This window comes from Geospiza fortis, unplaced genomic scaffold, assembly GCF_000277835.1.
Source record: "Geospiza fortis unplaced genomic scaffold, GeoFor_1.0 scaffold381, whole genome shotgun sequence".
Classification (NCBI taxonomy): Eukaryota; Metazoa; Chordata; class Aves; order Passeriformes; family Thraupidae; genus Geospiza; species Geospiza fortis.
In genome coordinates, this window is record NW_005054348.1 from 1,634,324 (window position 1) to 1,652,391 (window position 18,068).

Sequence of the window (18,068 nt, forward strand, 5' to 3'; positions counted from 1 at the left end):
GGGAGGTGAGGTCGCTTCGGGAGGTTGTAGGGGAGAGGGCAGCTCTGGGCCGTGTCATGGGTCGGGTCCCCGCGGAGAAATCGGGGAATCTCTTATTGGAGTCTGCAGCCCACGTCCTTCTCCTTCCACGCCCTGCGGCTGGCACTTGCCGGGATCCAGCCCGGGGTCGGTGCCGCCGGTCTGCTGGGAGAAGTTGGTTGGCCTGGGAACCACAGGTAGCATCAGTCAGCGGGATATGTCGGGGAGCTCCCGATTGGATCATGCCCGTGGCTTCAGGCAGAAAGTTCGGTCCCCTGATGAAGTCTGTGAGAAGCCATATGTTCCAATGGTGATGCCAATGCCAGGGCTTGGCTTGTGCTTAGGTTGTGTCTGTTTGCCCACATTACCGGCAAGGATGAGAACACGCAGTCCTTCCTTCTGTAAGCTGCGTTCCCAGCTTTAGGAGGACATGTGTCGGTAGTTAGGAGCTCGCTGTTCGTCCACTGTGTGACCGTGACTGATATGATCGCTGGTGTCAAGTAGGAGAGGCTTTCAGCTGGGCCAGAGATGTTGGAGAGAGTTTATTGAGGAATACACCGTCCACGTGGAGCAAAGCTTGTCCTCTGGATTAATATTTCTCTTACATTTTCTAAATTTCCGAGTTGCATAATATGCTATACTGTATGTGGCCACCCAAGGTGGTGATGACAGTAGCATAGATAACTTTTATTGCAGGTTTTTTTGATGTAAGTTGAGGCTGTCTCTGATTAACATTATTTTAGTAACTATTTTAGCATAACTAAATGCTAATTGAAATGGAGTTCTTAAAGAAGCGCTGAATAAAGTGGCATGGGGATTTTTGTGGTGCTTGGCAGAGAGATTGGTTGTTGCTCTCTCATGAAATTGTCAGCATATTGAGTTCAGAGTTTGGCTTGTGCAGGGAACAATAAACTAACCAATACTTCTTGGAGTCATGTTACCTGAGGCTGTTCTCTCATTCTGCAGCCATGGCAAGCTGAAATGTCTGAGGAACAAAACAAGGTGTCCCAGATGGTCTTCTAAGTGTCGAAGCAATTAAAGTACAACAGCCTGATAACACTAATAAGGTTGTTTATATGAATAGATTGCTTATTAAATGCATTTATTCAGCCTTTTTTCCTTAATATTAAAGTGCTGACTGTGTTTTTCTTTCTAGATTTTATAAGGAGATGTTGATGCAGGTTGGACATTGACCTTTTCTTCTGAAAGGTTGATTTATCTTGGAGAAGATAAGTTAAAAATTTCACTTCTCCAGTATAGCTCTGATACCTGTTCAAGAACTAAACTAGGTTTGACAACACTTGGAAGTACTTTGATAAGCATATTGGAAAGGTAGAAAAAATAGCAGCTGCACCATTTCAGATGACTTCTTGAACACAAATGATAGTAGGCTAATGCTTTTACAGTTTATTTAGAGCTCAAAGTAATTAACAGATGAAAAGAAACCATGGTACTTGCCCACCATAATGAAAGTGTGATAACTTGGAGTACTTAGAGTTTGACTTTATATTTGTAGACTAAGTTAACTAGTGTAGTTCAATTAAAAAAAGGCGAAGTACCGATTGTGTGAATAACAAAGTAGGTCTTGCAATACGTAGTTTTAACTGTGTAGTACACTGTTCTTATTTTGGTATCTCCAATTTGAAAAAAACAAATTAATTGGAAGATCCAGATGCTGACAAAAATGAAACTATCTTCTACATGTTCTTGGAGTGTTACACTGTGAGTGAGAGCACTGAAGCCTGCACTTAGACTAATTAAAAAACCTCTGACTGGGGTACTTGAAGCCAGTGTTGCTGTTGCATCACTGTGCTGTGAACTGGCTCCACTGCTGTGCAGTATTAGTGTTTCATGCATGCTATTAAAGTATTTTATAATTTGTGGTTTGGTACAGATACAGCTTAGTTTAATTTTAGAGCATGCTTTCCAAGGAAACATTGATTTTTGTAATTTAATGTATACAGGAAGCTAACTGTTCCAGTTCTGGAAAAGTTAGGAGGAAAAAAAATGAAAAGTTAGTTTGCTTGCTCTAGTACTCTGAATTATTTTTTCTCTTCATAATTTCCTAGATCAGTTCTAGTTTTTGAGGATTCATTTCTGAAACTTCATTGATCTAGGTAAACTGTTCTGCATTTTCAAAGTTGTTTTTAGAATTGAGGTCTTAGTTAAATAAAATGGCTGCAGCTTTTTATTTTTCATTGAGGATTAGACCCTGAGTATAACTATTGCATTTACCTGGGACATTTTTCCCCTGAAAAAGCATTTTCCATAGATGGTAAAATTATTTTTGTAAGCAGTGGATAGCCTTACGAGCTGGTCATCAAAATAGTTTCCAGTTCTTTATCTTCTCAGTCCAAAAAAACTTCCATGTATTATCCTATTTATACAGTTCAGTAATATTTGAGCAAAATGACCAGTTATCTCTTTGCCTTTTTTGTATTATAATGCAATGTTATGCTGTTTGCTTTGTGGTATAGTGTTACCTGTAAGGGCTGCGCCTTTACAGATTTCTGCCTGTGTGTGATCAATAAGAAAATTTCAACTTTTAAATAAAATTATTATAGACTAAAGTGCATGGGAGTTTCCTCTCTGTAAGCATCATTAATAACAAGCTTTTTCTTCTGACTTTGAAGTTGGCAGTCATGTGGACTGTGAAAAACCTGTAATTACACATTGGCTCTTTGACAGTTGTTTGCCCAGGTTTGATTAACAAGGCAAGCATAACAGCAGGAAAAAAAAATTTGTTTAAAGTATTTTTCCTTAGATTAGCTTTACTTCATTGCCATGTCTGCTCTACAGAATTGTGACAGCCTATTTAGTGCCTCAGGAAAAGTAGGATCTACATAAGGTGAATTTTCCACTTAAGTGCTTTATTGCCATATCCTCACGTCTTTATTCTCACAGAGAGTTGGGGGAAATCCCTTTTCCAGGCCTCCTTTATGCTTTATAAAGGAGCATAAGCCTACAATTTGTTTTCTAGTGGCTCTTACATCAAGCTTGGTTATATAAGGGTATCTGTTCTGTAAAGTACAGGAGTGATTTATCATGCATAAAACAGATTAGATGATTTCATAATCTCATCTGTGTGAAATCTGTGGAAGAAAAAAAAAGGCATAAAATAGTTTTTGTCTCCTTTTCCACATAACATTTCAATAGTTAGAAGTTCTTCTAATCCCATGCAAGATATAAGATGTGTGGGCATTTCTATTTTAAGTAATTTCTAGGCCATAATGGATGTCAATGAAGAACAGAAGTAGTAACCACCAGTGTTTGGTTCCATTCCCTTTTAAGCATGTTCTGAAGCCTTCAGACATGTTTGTAGTAGTTTAAGAAGCTATGCCTAAGAGAGTTAGTTTAGATTTATTGAAATTTATGATATAACTGTGCATAGAATCAGGCTTTCGGTATTTCCACCTTTCAATAAGACACCACCAGGGTCTCAGCAAGAGTGTTTCCATAGCCTACTCTGTGGTGTTAGTTGGAGCTGCCCTCTCTGCTACATGCGCTGTCCTGCCTTCCCTTTCTGTGTTGGCAGTAGAACTTCAGCACTTGCAGTTGGTGCTGCTTTTCCTAGAGGTGGTCCTAACCTAGTGCAGTGGCAGTACAGCTTGCTGTCCTGGCACAAGAAGAGGGATGAGGCCTGGAAAAGTCAGTCAGTTTCATGATAGATTCACAGCATTGAAATATAGATTCCTGTGCCTGGTTTTCCTTGTATTTATTTGTGAAATTGCAAACTTCTTGGGCACAGAAGAACCTACACTCCTTTTCCCCGTGCCTCTAAGGAAACTAGATGGAGTGTTTTCACACTTTGAGCAGAAATATGAAAATAAGATGACAGTGTGTGATTGTAGGGTTTTTTTAGGCAATTTGACTTGTGAGCATTTGGTAGGAGAACAGTTGATATGGAACTTTGCTAATATACCGTATATTTGTAATTTGGAAATTCTTGTTGCTCATTCTTCAAAAAGTTCTGTATGCTGAAAGTGTCAACAAATTTCAGGGGTGAAATTAATCTTGCTAACATTGATTTAGCAATGTATTTGGAAGTGGGCTTAAGCTCAAAGTGCTACAGTTTTACTTTATGAGGTGTGTTACAGAGTATTTTGTGATGAGAAATATTTGCTATGGAACTTCATTTCACTAGTATTTCTTTCAATTACCATCTTTTTCTCTTTAAAAGATTTTTCTGCAGTTAATATTCTATTTCTATATTAAAATAAATGTTTATGTATTTTTTCAATAGCTCACAGGAGTCCTAGATGACTGTTTATGTGACATAGAAAGCATCGATGACTTCAATACTTTCAAGATCTTTCCCAAAATACAGAAACTGCAAGAACGTGATTACTTCAGATATTACAAGGTACACTTAGAATGGTATTTTTCTGAATAATTTAAATAAAATGCAGAAAATATAGCAAGAATTGCATATCAAGTCAACTTGCCAGTGTTAAGCTGCCTATTAGAAGCCCACAGCTTTTTAATTTGGTTGAAGCAGGTTTTTAGTCCCTGACAGTTATGTTGGTAATAAGTCTTGTTTGCTGTGTTCATCCTGGAGTCAGTGACAGTAAATTATGACTGGTTTCATTCAGTTGATAAGTCGTAATTTTAAAGATAGTGTCTTTGCAAAAGGCACTGGAAAAGGATCATATTTTAGCATTTTATGACAGCATGAAGTGCTTATCTGCTAAGAAATGTGTGTAATTTGAAATGGAAATATTGGCATGATTTACTTTTCTAATAAGTTACTGTCTTGTTTCTGATTTTAGTGTTTGTTATTATTTTGAAAAATAGGTAAAACTGTTCCTTTTTCAAGTAGTATGTAATATCACTTTTTATTACTTGAAGCATTTTTTGTCTGTATTACTATCTGATGTGCAAATGAAGATTTGAAGCCTGATACTTCCGTTTTCAGATATGCTTAACCTGAAAGTGAAGTTGCATTTTGACTGAGCTAATCAGGTGGCTGCCTGCCACTGGAAAAGAGAGCTCACACTCCCCTAGAGCAGCATCCTGCCCCTTTGATACTTTTACCTCTCAGTTAGAGCAATGCATCTCTTTAACCTGGTAGATATTTAGTTAGGGTGTTTCCATTTGTCATTTGGCAGGGAGTTTTGTTGGTAAAGTTTTGTTGATTTTGTTGGGGTTTTTTTGTTGGTTTTGGGGTTTTTTCTCCTCAGGATATAAGAAGTCATCTGGCCGATCTGGAATCGGACAAATATTAAACTCAGGCAAGATGGGGGTTATGAGTGAGCAGAAGGAGAAGAAAGCACTAGAGTCTAACTTTCTACCTTGAGCAAGCAGTGTAATGTACATTCAACTGCACCTTGAATCTCCTGCTACATGATATAGTTCTAAATTCACTTTTCAGGAGAAACAGGATGTGTGCAACTTCACTACTAATACATCACATAGCAGTGGTAATGAGATTCTCCAGAGGCAACAGAAAGATAGAAAACAAAGTACATGAGGATGAGGAGCAACAGGTATATGAGACTTCATACAACAGTAACTTCATCTTGCAAATTTAGAGCTAATGTTCATTTCAACAGCAGTTCTGCAGATCATGCTCTAAAGGAGTGTTGCAGTCCTGCCTCATCTTTTCTACTGATCTTTGTAATAGATGAGCGGTTCCAAGGGTCTGTCTGTGTGCAGCCCACCCAGCACACTTCACTTAGTACTTCCAGTGGTGGCAGGGAAGAATTCGTGTTGAACGAACAAACTAAGTCTGTCAGAACATTCTTCACCCTTTCCTGTTTCAATAAGCAACGGCTCATTTGATATCCCTGTGCAGAATGATGGAAGTTCTTTTAAGCACATAAATGGATGTGGAAATTGTGAAGGTAGGTGTTGTGGTTTAGGAATAGTACTCTCCACCAAACCACGCACCGCTCACTCTTGTTCCCCTGTTTTCTTCTCCCTCTCCGTGCTAAGTCATGATGGAGGCAAGTATTGGAGACACAAAAGGTGAAGATCATGAGTTGAGATAAGAACAGTTTTCTGGAAACAGCAGTGAGATAAGAAAATGAACAGTAATAGCAACAGTACTAATGACAGAGGGCATAGGAAAAGAAGTGATTCACACAGAGCTGAAAACAATAATAGACAATATCAGACGACTCCTGCTGCCACATTTTCTCCACTGGAAAGAACCCCTTCTCCCTGTTCCCTGCCCCTGGCAATGATGTGTGGTGGTATAGAATATCTCAAACCTTAATACTGAATGGATGAAGTAGTTTTTATTTAAAGGCCAGAAAAAACTTCATGAAGTCTTGCAGAAGTTGTGCTAGGTGGTTTCTAAATAGTAGAACACTTGCCAATGAAGGAAATAAACTTTTTTGTCTCCAATTTTATACATCAAAACACACCAACTGTGGAAACCTCATGATCAAGAATGTCTTTTAATTTGTGAAAGGACTGAATAATACTGTGAGTGATAATAATGAAATACAATACCTCATGCCCTGAAGATGATTGGATGTTCCATGTAGACAGCACATGATTGGTTTGATGAAAGTACAAGTGCTATACAACCTCAGTTTGTGTGTGTACTGCTTTTCAGTGCTCTTCAGTCATTCTTGGACTAGTACATCTTGATTCCCATGTGTTCTTTCTGAATTATTCTGCAGTTTAGGCAGCACGTTATTTTTTTATTTTATTTACAGCATTCCTCTGTGCAAAAACAGTGACTGCCTAGTTACTTATACCTTCCTCAGTGTGTAAGCATTTTTTTATTGTGAGAGTTTGCTTTGAAGAAGGCTGTAATTTAAATGTTTTAGCTGATCTTTTATGATAGAAATTGGTGGGAGGTGAAAGTTTTATATGATGGGCCTTACTGTGAAGGTGATGTGGAATGTAAAACTATTTCGTGCTTTATTTGAAAAGAAATGAATGAACAAGTACAAAACATAATTTTGCATTATTTTTTTCTAGAAATGATGTTTGTGTGTTGAGTAGAGGAAATGAGGGGAGGCAACCTAAAATCTCTGCTTTTATTGTATCTGGGCTTGCAAGGTTTGAGCTGTAATGAGAAGATATTTGTCATCACTTCTAAGAAGTTGTACCATCTGCTAAATGTCTTGTCGGGGGTTTTTTGACTGAGGAATATCCTTAACATTTAAAAATAATAATCTGTTTTTAGTTTGATTTTGAAATCTAAAACCATCCAAGCACTTACTTCAATCAGTAAATTTCAATTCCAATTTAATAGTGAGAGATTTAATTTCTGCTTTAATATATTATGTGTTTGTGTTCATTCACTGGAGACCATTATCATTAACAGTTTTACTGCACAAAGCTTCATCTTATGTAGTTAGAGAAACTAATTAAAAGAATTTAAAGGATTTCCTGATACTGAGAGCTTTTTTTCTACAGTTGCCTTATGTCAGTGTGAACTATAAACTTCTGGTTTTGTATGTTTAGGTCAACCTGAAGAGACCATGCCCATTTTGGGCTGACGATGGCCATTGTTCTATCAAAGATTGTCATGTAGAGCCTTGTCCTGAGGTATGGATTGAATAATATGTAATAGAAAAAGGGGTTTTGGCAAAAAATTTGCTAAATTGCAGTGGTTAGTACTATAGTACTAGCTAATGATACAAGCACTACTAGCAATACTTTCTAGTGAGAACTTAAGTTTAAGTGAAAGTGACAAATTTCTTTTCTATGCCAAAAGTCTAAATACAACCAAAATATTTTAAGGTCTTAGTCATTTTATGGAGAAAGCAGATAGCTTCAAGAGTTAATCTCTTCTAGACTCTAGCGCGGTTTTGCATATAACATGTTGATAAGGCAAAGGAGCAAGTTAATTTTTCAAAAAACAAGTTTGCTTTGACCTCTATAGGAATGATACCTAATTTGTAGTTTTTAATCAAGTATTTCTATGAGCAGTGTAAAAGCTGTGATTTATTTTTTGTTTCTAGAGCAAAATACCTGTCGGAATTAAGGCTGGGAGCTCTAATAAAGTAAGTACTCCTTAATTTTTGAAGTTCTTTCTGTTTTGTTTTTTTAATCCTAAGTTTATAACAGCTATGTGACTTTTTAGTATAAACCTTCAGTGTTCGCATACTGACGAAATAGTTAAGTGATCAATTCCTGTATGTGGCTTTACCTTTTTGCCTTTATGTATAGTAGTGTTTCTGACATAGCTGGTACTGTTGTGTCATTTTGAGTCTGTCATTGCTGGAGAGCTGCTGCAGACTCAATCAATGAATGACAAGGGACAGCAGTGCATGACCACAGAATGCCTGATGCAGAATTGTTGCTTCATTTCTGAGTACAGGCCACCTTTTAAAAAGCTACAGGCTAAGATGCACAGAGGCAGTAGAAGCATAATCTTTTTTAACAATCATAAGTAATCACAACATCTCATATTAAAAGAACCCAAATGATACATGGAGTTCGGCTGTGCCTTATTTTCAAGAGGTCATTAGTCCAGAGATTATTTGGTCATTAGTCTAAAGACAGTTGGGCCAAAGTGGCCAGTGCAAACTTAAGCAGTCAGTCTGTGCTGTTGGCTTTTGCTTGCATCTCTCCAAGCCATCCTTTCTAAATCACCAAGTGATCTTAGCAAAGCTAAAAAGTCAAGAGGCCTAGGAAAAGAGGTCAGAGCAGAAGGACTACCCACAAATCCCACACATCTGAAACACAGTGCCCAAGAATGAGGATTTTAGCAGTTGATGAGTTAATGGTGCCCAAATGAGAGATCTTCCTGTTGAGTGCCTTGACTGTGTTGTAGACACTTACCTCTTGCTTAACTATCGTATCTCCATCCTCCCCAGTGCTTTCTACCTCACAGGGCAGACTGGGTGTAGTTCACCAGATCATTAAGGACTTATGAGCAGGAGTGTTTGCATTAGGTTTAGATCTCATGCCAAGAAACGTTATCAGAGATAGCTGAGATGAATACTTTGTTGTGAATTGATGACTTGTGTGCTGCTGTCTGGAAAAGAGCAGGCAAATCTGTCCAAGCTTTAGCTCAAGAGGAAGAAGTCTTGTTTCTTTTGCACATACATTGTTAACTCACTCTGAAGTAAAGACTACCTCTTCATTTAAAGGTTCCTGGTATTCTGTGAAGAAAAGTCTTTCTCACTGACATGACCTAAATGTCAGTTGTTTGCCGTTCCAGCACAAGCAGCAGTAGTTTTTCTGAAAAGCTGACACTATCTCTGGGCAGCAGATCTTGTGTTTTAGCTGAGTAATGTGTTGCCAGTTCTCTTTTTCATTGACTCTTTTATCTTCCAAGCTTGATTGTAGAGAAAATGACTCCTGGAATGCCATAATGCCTCCTAAAGAGAGGGACTGTAAGACTTTAAAAACTGTTTCACTAAGGGTTCTTTCTGAATTTGAGCTTCCTGATTGATTAATCTTGAGAGCCATAAATAAGGTGTTAAATAGTAACCAAAGAGTATGCTGTTCTTTGGATACTTCACATGAGCATATCAAATTGGATTTAGGAAGTGAAAAAATGGATGCCTTTTGCTTTCACCGCAATAAAGAAGGTCGGATAGATTCTTTGGGAAGCTGTCATTTGCTGTATGTTCACTACAGTGGTTTCCTTTGAGTTGCCTTGCAGGTTGTTGAAACCAGCTACAGTACTGAAAGTTAGGCAATTCTGTACCTTTAATCTGTAGTAGAAGGCATTAATATGTGCTGATTTTCTGGGTGAAATTTGTCCTCAGAATGGACATGAATCTTACCTATGCCATTTTCTTCTTATGGTTCAGTTAAATGATCTTTTGTAGAGCCAATTAAAAATTTACAATCTCATTTAATATCCCTTTTAAGGAAATATCAAATTCATTTTAGTATGAATGTTTTGTTTCAAGGACTGTGCAAGTACTGTGCTATTAGCCTGTGCTAATTTCCCATTTGGGAAGTCTTACACCTTATGGCTTATCTGTAAAGTACTGGATTTTAAAAAAGGGTGTTTTTTTCCCTGAGAACACGTGCATGTCCAGTTTCTGTCTTTCATCTGATAGTGTCGGTGTTGGAAAGCTGAAAATAACCAAAGGCATCTTTTTAATAATGACACTTACAATCTCTTGAATGGATATACTCACAGTAGAATCCTGTGGAGAGGTTTTCTGTGGCTTCTGTCCAGTTTTCCATTGCCTTTCTCTCCTAATGTAGAGGAGCTTGTAAACTTCTAGCTTTATTTAGGTTTTTGTGGGGGATTTTTTTGTTTGCTGAGCAATGAAGAAAACAGTTCTTTTGAATGCTCATCTAGCTGCAAAGACCAAGGTTACACTTGTAAAGCTTCCCCACAGGAGTGCAGTTAGCAATAGAGGATGTCTTTTTCATTCTTGACACCACCATAAGCCTTTTGAAATAGTGCTGTAGAGGCACCCAGTAATTTCCTTTTCTACAGTTCTGTTGCATTTGAGTGCTGAATGCATATTTTGTGGCTAGACATTAAAGCTGTATTAATCTTTAAAGCAAAGGACAGGATACAGTAACTCCAGGTTACAACATTCAACTTCGTAATTTACTTCCTGCCCTTCTTTTCTGGTTTTTTTCCAGTAACTGGCCTTAGGAGATCCTGGTTGGCAAGAACAGATATTTTGTCTTGATCTTGTCAGGGGTCACAGGGCACTGATCCAGCTACTCTTGCTATTAAACACTGGAGAATAGGAAAGACTGGAAACATGTTTTGAAACCTGAATGTTCATTTTGTTAGAAACTTTAAATTTAGGATTCTAATCTTGGCAGTAACCTTTTTTCACTTCAGGGTAGGGATTGGTTTGCAACTCTAGACATGCAGAATGTTTGCTTCAGCATCTCCGTATGTTATTTCATCAGCAGTATGTGTTTCAGTCTAGGTTAAGGCCATTCCTTGTTCCCATTTTTCCTTTTAACATCCATACAATCCTGAAGAATGCCTGCCAAATACAAGAAAATTGAGTGAGAAATTCTTTCTGGAGTAAGCATATATGGGCAAGGTCCCTAACAAGATTTAAATTGTTTGTTTTTTCTAATCTCCTTTGTGTCTTATGTCTTCTGCTGTTTTTCCTCGTGTTGGTCCAGGCAAATGCATTTTTAAAAAGCAAATAATTTTGCTTACTCATCTGAACAGTTATAATTAAATTTATTTTCTTTTAGTGATACGTATTGTGGTGGTACTTTGCCTCTGGCATCTTGACCACAAAACTGTCCACAGAAATAAATTGCTCTTTCTTTTAAAATCTATAATTTATTTGTTTTAATAATTGACCTGAGGTTTAGTCTGGAAAAATACACATACCCCCCCCACCAATCAAAAAAACCCCAAAAGGAGGAAATTGAGTTTATCTTTTAAGACAGCATTGTTACTACCTTTTATTTTCCTAAATGTAGAAGAACTTTCTGAGCTTTAAGCTCACAGACTTAAATTCCCTGCTTACATAACCATATTATTATAGAATAGTGGAATATAATCTTTAATTCTTCAAATGTTTTCCTTAGACGTGTTCCAAAAGTAAGCATTTTAGTGGATTACTTTTTAAAAAATTCTTCAGAATCAAAGTTCAGCTTATACATTTCCATTTTGTCTTTAAAATAAGCAAAATTTGCGTTCAGCTGAAAAAGCTTGTCTTCCAGACCCATGCACATCTGAAGTGGGCTGATGAGCTGGATTAAAGGAAACATGAGGAGAAAATGGCCAAAAATAATAAATATACCTACTAAAATGAAATTAAACTTGGCATATGATTATACTTGCAAAAAAAAATGGTAAATAAGTATCTGAAATACTCCATGTAGGGGGTTTCATAACAAAATAACTCAATTTAATCAAAAGGCAAAACAAAATTTTGACATCTTTAGCTGAATTCCCTGTAGCAGTTAAATTCAGAGTGAAATCAGCCTGATTAACTTAACTGAAAAAAAAATCAAAGTAAGAAATGTTCCAGAACCACAGACTGCTTCTAGAATTAGAGGATTTTCCCTAATACTAGGGAACTCACTGCTAAACTCAGAAAGACCTTTCACAACACCTGTTCTTGAGGATTTCAGTAATTCATTTGCATATTAAATATGACTTTTTTTTACAGTATTCAAAAGCAGCAAATAATTCCAAAGAATTGGAAGACTGTGAGCAAGCTAACAAGCTGGGAGCGGTTAACAGTACCTTAAGGTATGCTGTGATTTACATCAACAGTACAAAAATAGTAAGAAAGGAACATTTTTTTTCCTCTGTCTGATGTGGTGGTTTTTGTTCTTCATACTTCCCATTAGAAAGTAAATGGGAAATTATGCAAGAACATCTGAAAGTAAAGGTATTAAATGATAAGTAGACTTTTTTTGTTGTTTAAAGTATGCTTTGATACTACTTAAAAGAGGTGTCCCACTTTGAGAGAGTTTTGTCCCACTGTTGCACTGATGTGCCTATTTGTGATCATTCAGTTAACCAGATCAGGGAGTTGAATTACTTTTGTTGTTGGTAAAGTTATTTTTAACTTGGATCAATTCTGTGATCTTGCTTATGGCATGGCACTGTCAAGGTTGGGTGGGAGGAGTTCTTCAGGATGGTGCTACCTCTAGGTACAGAAGTCTGTGGAACAGCATCTAGAAAACATAGCACTCTGGTGGATTCCTCACTTTTGAAAAGCAGAAATAGAAAAATCAATTTTTCACTGTTAATGGTGGGATATGGTGTCTTTGCCCACAAATTTCAGCAGTTCTACCTGGTAAAGATTTTGAAACTCTTTCTTGTGCCATGAAAAAATGACAGTTTCTGCCAGGTGTGTGGTGTTTTAGGGGAAGTAAGAAATTATTAATTCTGTTCCATTTCTGTAAGGCAAAAGAATGTGACCATGGAGAGCTAGAGAAAATGTCTTTATGGAAGTAGGATAGATAATTAAACTTGGAAGAGGGCAGGTAATGGATCCTGCAAGTGGGGGACGAGTTTGTGCTTTGCAGGAAAACCTCCATGTTCCCTATCTAGCAGTGCATTATCCTCTTGGTTTTGAGTTGTTTTCCTTTATAAGTTGTATTTCTTGTGGTTATCAAATCTTGCCTCTTGGTAATTACCAGAGAATTTCCTCACCTAATGCCAAGTATGTCTCCTATTGTGATTTGGCAGAAGGTTAGAGGTTTGTCTTGTAGAATTGCCTCTGTTTGTTGCGTTGAGCTGGTGCTAATTTGATCTAACAGAATAGGTTGTTTTTGTTATTTCAAGGCACTTCCCTGCACCCTGGAGCAAGTTCCCAATCTGAACTTTGCTTACATTTTGCTGTCAGTAGTGTGGCATCAGCAGTTCTGTGCTGCACAGTCACAGAAGGAAGGTTTTGGCACTGTTTGTGTTTCATAGTGTGGGAGCTTCAAACTATTTGTCTCTCTAGTACAGTGCACCTTTGAAAATGCTAGAGTGAGTGGAATAACATTGTTAAAATGGCTTAGGACAAATCATATTCATAGAGTACTTTAGCTTAGAAGAGGGATTTAGGCATCTAGTCTCCCAGAAAAAATAAGGCACTAACAATTGTAGCTTTCATTGAAAGTACAGGTTATGAAAATAGGGTGATTCCTTCCTCCCCCACCCTCAAAGTGACAGCTGCTAAAGTAGTACTTTGAAATGTGTTAAAAATGTACTATGAACATATTTTTCCATGATATTACTGAAGAAGAGAAGCCACTGCAGTTTGTTCAAATAATGGTAAAATCTTTGTCTCAACATCAAGTTGACTTTTGAAAGTATTGCAGTTGATGCCTGCTTGAATCACATTGCAGTTAATAAGGAGTAGCTCCATATATTCTCAAGTTTCAGATATACTGACTCAGAATCCACTTCCAAGCTATATGTAGGTTATATTTCTTTCAGAAGCTCTTATTGACATTGTTTATTAAAAATTTTAAAATCAATTTTTTTTTTCCCCCTCAGTAACCAAAGTAAGGAGGCTTTCATTGACTGGGCAAGATACGATGATTCACAGGATCATTTTTGTGAACTTGATGGTAAAATGTTTAAGCTTTTTCATAGTGTTTGTTTTATTTGCTGTCTCACAAAAAATGCAAAAGATCTTGTTTTCTGTACAAATAGCCATTTTTAAGAAGTTTTACTTTTGTTCCAAGTGACAGAAATGTGATAGCTCATATCATACACACCAAGTGCAAATTTTTGCAATTTTACAAGGAGTGTTTGGTAACCTACACAGTGCACATTTACTGTTACCTCCTTTTAGTATATTGAACAGGAGATATTTATGTAAATAAAAAAGATGCTAAATGGGAGAGGGCTAACACTTTTTTAAAAAGCTTCTCACAAAAAAATTGCATCTAGCACAAATATAAGTCAAATGGCTTGTCTGTCTTGCAACTGGTTATTTCTTACTACTATATTGTTTTGTTGCTATTTTACTATGCTTGGATTGAGTTTGTTCCTCTTCCAGCCCTGCTATTTCCAAATGATTTCTGCATCCTCATTTGAAAGGACTTTCTTATTGGTAAAACATTAGGATACTAGATTGTGTCTTTCCTCTCCTTCACGTGTGTGAGTCTTTTTATTTGTTTGTAAGAATCAAAGTTCAAAGGAGTGTTTTTCAGATAAGCGTGGAAATTGCCATCTTGAGGATTGACAACTGAAGTCCTTTTTAACAAATACCTTAGAAAGCTTCCTATGCAAGGAATATTTAGGGCATAATGCTAGATGTTTTCATTTACCTTTAGGCTTGTGTTTGGTGTCATCTGAGAGTAGCAGCTGCAGTGGACTTAGCAGTGGACTTCTCTTTCAGCACTTCTGCTGTGTCTGATCTGAACGCTTTCTATATGAGCTGTTTCTGTAACAGCTGATGAGCATTACTGTACATCTGAACTGTTATGTAGAATTATCTGCTGCTGTCTCTACTATCTTCAAGTTGTCTACATGCACGTTTTAGTAATAATGAGCTGTGAAAGGTATAGTTGAGGAGCATTTATTTTAGAAATAATACTAACTTAAGTAGTTCCTGATTCTACCTCCGTCTCTCCTTATATCATGCCCCGCTGAAGGAGGCTGTCCCCAGCTGTGTTCTTCCAGTGTGGTTTTTTTTTGCACTGGCTCTGGTGTGCATCTTTCTGCATGGTAAGCTGATTAGGTTTACCTAAATAGCGGTAAAGTAAGTGTCCATCTCCCTGCCACCTCCCACGCTGTTGTGATGAACTGGCTTGTCGGGTGAGTTTGTCATCTAGGGCAGGGAGAGTAAGATAAAATAACTACTGGGAGTCATGGGGAGGAAGCAGAAACCCTTGCTCTCTTCTCCTCTCTTCCTGTTTGGCTTAATCATAAACTAGATAAGAGAATTGATCCAGCTGAAAAAACTTACTAACATGGGTCACCTTTCCATCTTTCTGTTCCATGGCTCCGCAGTGAACATAGACTCAGTCATATGTAGATAACAAGAAGAAAAATGGACCCTGAAGTGATCAGGGAGTGTAGGAACTGCTTAGGTTAGCCACACTGTCAAATAAATAAGTAAAGCTGTAATTTGACTTTCTCTCATTTGGCACTCATTGTTGTGTGTCTTGTATCAGTGTCCTTTCTTTGTTTTTGCTGCTGCTGAAGCAATGCTTAACTGCTCATGCAGAATAATTTCTTTTTCTAGAGCAGTTTCACTCTCTGTTTCTGTGGGGTTTTTTGATATCTGAGGAAGTACTACGTGGCACTTCTTGGCCTATTCCTGTGACTAACTCTCTGAACTTTCGGCTTGTATTGTATGTGGGGTTTGTTTAAGCATGATTTGGTCCTGACCTAGAATTTCAAAGAGTGGTGAATTCCTCCTGCTTTTTACTAGTTGTAGCTTGAAACAATTTCTGTTTCTACAGTGTTTTTAAGCAGAGGGAGTCCTGTTTCACAATTTCCTTTGGATAAATTATCTGAAATTTGTAGTGAACTTCTGAGATGAGGGTATAGCTTGTTGAAAGGCTACTTAAGTAACATGCTTCCTGTTGTAACCAGGAGATATATTCTGCAATATGCTGAAAGTTTTGTACAGTTAAGCAATGTGATTCAGACTTTTCTGCCAGTATACGAGGGTATTTGGAGAAAAAATTAGTTTAGCTAATAAATTTACACTATGTACCAGCTACAAGATGTAGTACTTTGATCTTGTCTTTATTAAGAACCTACTGTATGCAGTATACCCATTTCATAAAAGCAACCCCCCCAACTAAATACTGCCAGACAAACCCTAAATTTTGAGGCCATTTAAAACAAAACACTGTTTATGTCTTAGCCTAGGATCAGGGAATACAGTGCATGTCAAGTGTTTATGGTAGATTTAAAGAAGCCACATAGATGATCATCAGACATTATAGAAATTAGAAAGACACAGGAGACTTTGGAATAGATTATGTGCTTTTGAGCTTTGTATTTAGTGTGTATATTGCTGCATTTTTACATACATGGTACTTAAAATCCAACTGGAAGACAGAATAGTATTATATGAGACCTCTTGTTTATATTTGGTTCTGTGAGACTGGTTAAATCTTTTCCAATTGATCACTTAGCACATGTAACAAAATGTTTCCTATTTAGATGAGAGATCTCCAGATGCACAGTATGTGGATTTGCTGCTCAATCCAGAACGTTACACTGGATACAAGGGGCCTTCTGCTTGGAGAGTGTGGAACAGCATTTATGAAGAAAACTGCTTCAAGTAATTGGGAGGGAGAGGAAGCCTGTTTTTTATGCTTGTACCTCAGTTTAGCTAAAAACTGATCTTTGTGTTTTCTAACTTATTTTTTAGGCCTCGATCTGTCTATCGTCCTTTAAATCCACTGGCGCCTAGTAGGGGTGGGTCCTGCCTGTTTTATTTTCCAATGCACTTCTTTTAACATAGTGACTGTTGCAGTACAAGGAATACAGATAGCAACATTCAGTCTGTAGGTGTGCTTTCTGCTTTTTTAATTTCTTCTGTAGAGACAGCTGTACATTTTCAATATTTAGACTAAAGCTTGTGATGCTTTTTTACATACATGCCTAATCTTATCCCTATTAACAGGCTCATTAATGTCAATTAAGCTGATATGAAAACTAAATTGTAAGTCTCAAACTGTTTACAAAGTGTCACAGTAGTTTTCCAATTTGAATGCACTTTTGTATTCTTGTTTCTTTTTTCAAAAAGCATTTCATTTAGTCGCTTCAGTTCATACTTATCCTGGAATAATGTGGTTGTACATTTTTCATCCATAGTGTGCAATGTGTTGCAAGTGTACAAATAATTGCATTATTTGAAGGACTGGACACTTACGAAGAATCAGTTATGTGCAAAATTGTTTAAAAAAAGTATTCTAACAGCTTGGGATTTGTTTTCAAATTTAAGTTGAAAGCTATAACCTGGTGTTTCAAATGAATCAGCTTTCCTCTGTCAGTGTGTCTTATTTCCCTTAAAAATTAACTATTAGCCAAGAGATTCAGTTAAAAAATCACTATCCACTAGAAAATCAAGATATCTCAATATTTATAATTACTAAAAGCTGATACACACAAATAAAAAGAATTTTGAGAATTGTTTATTGCAGAGATCATAATTTCAGGAGGGAACACTGAACTGATTGTTGACCAATGCAATCTAAAGACTATGGCTTCTTCACCATTTTTCTGAAGCTAAAGTACAGCTTTCAAGAATATGTGAATCAGCTACTACTAAGATTTGAATTTCTTAGTGACCTTCATTATTACAATGTGTCAAGTCTTGTGTGGTCTTGAGGAGCAAGAATGGAGTGAAGGAAAGTAGCCTATTTTTTATAAATTAAATAAGGTTTCTTGCACTTCTTGAGTGTTTGTATTAAAGTCTGTGTTTCATTACTGCTTTGCTGTGGAAATTTATCTTTTTAATGCTTATGCATTTCTTTTTTTTTTTCCCTCCAAGGAGGAGATGATGGTAAGTAATCTTATTTTCCTTGACCTGCAGAAATGAAGTAAGCATTAGAGAGTTTTGGATTTTGGATTTATTCACTTTACTGTTATCGAATTAGACAGCAGGAAAGTTATGTTTCTGTTATTGAATAAGAGAGCAAGAGAGTTGGTTTATGCAGGTTATTGATCAGAAAATGTTTTTAATGGACTCATACTTTCTTTTGAAATAAGGGAAAGA

General features: G+C 37.0%; 1 protein-coding gene across 1 annotated transcript in view; it reads left to right on the forward strand.

The window, feature by feature from the left end:
* The first annotated feature begins 235 nt into the window (after positions 1 to 235).
* Positions 236 to 18,068, forward strand: part of ERO1B (endoplasmic reticulum oxidoreductase 1 beta) — a 28,345-nt gene continuing 10,512 nt past the window's right edge. Inside the window, exons 1-9 of the mRNA XM_005423224.2 lie at positions 236 to 328; positions 4,262 to 4,381; positions 7,441 to 7,524; positions 7,941 to 7,982; positions 12,048 to 12,130; positions 13,877 to 13,950; positions 16,508 to 16,628; positions 16,719 to 16,765; positions 17,844 to 17,855. Of these exons, the coding sequence (XP_005423281.1) occupies positions 236 to 328; positions 4,262 to 4,381; positions 7,441 to 7,524; positions 7,941 to 7,982; positions 12,048 to 12,130; positions 13,877 to 13,950; positions 16,508 to 16,628; positions 16,719 to 16,765; positions 17,844 to 17,855 (676 nt within the window). The remainder of the gene's footprint in view (positions 329 to 4,261; positions 4,382 to 7,440; positions 7,525 to 7,940; positions 7,983 to 12,047; positions 12,131 to 13,876; positions 13,951 to 16,507; positions 16,629 to 16,718; positions 16,766 to 17,843; positions 17,856 to 18,068) is intronic.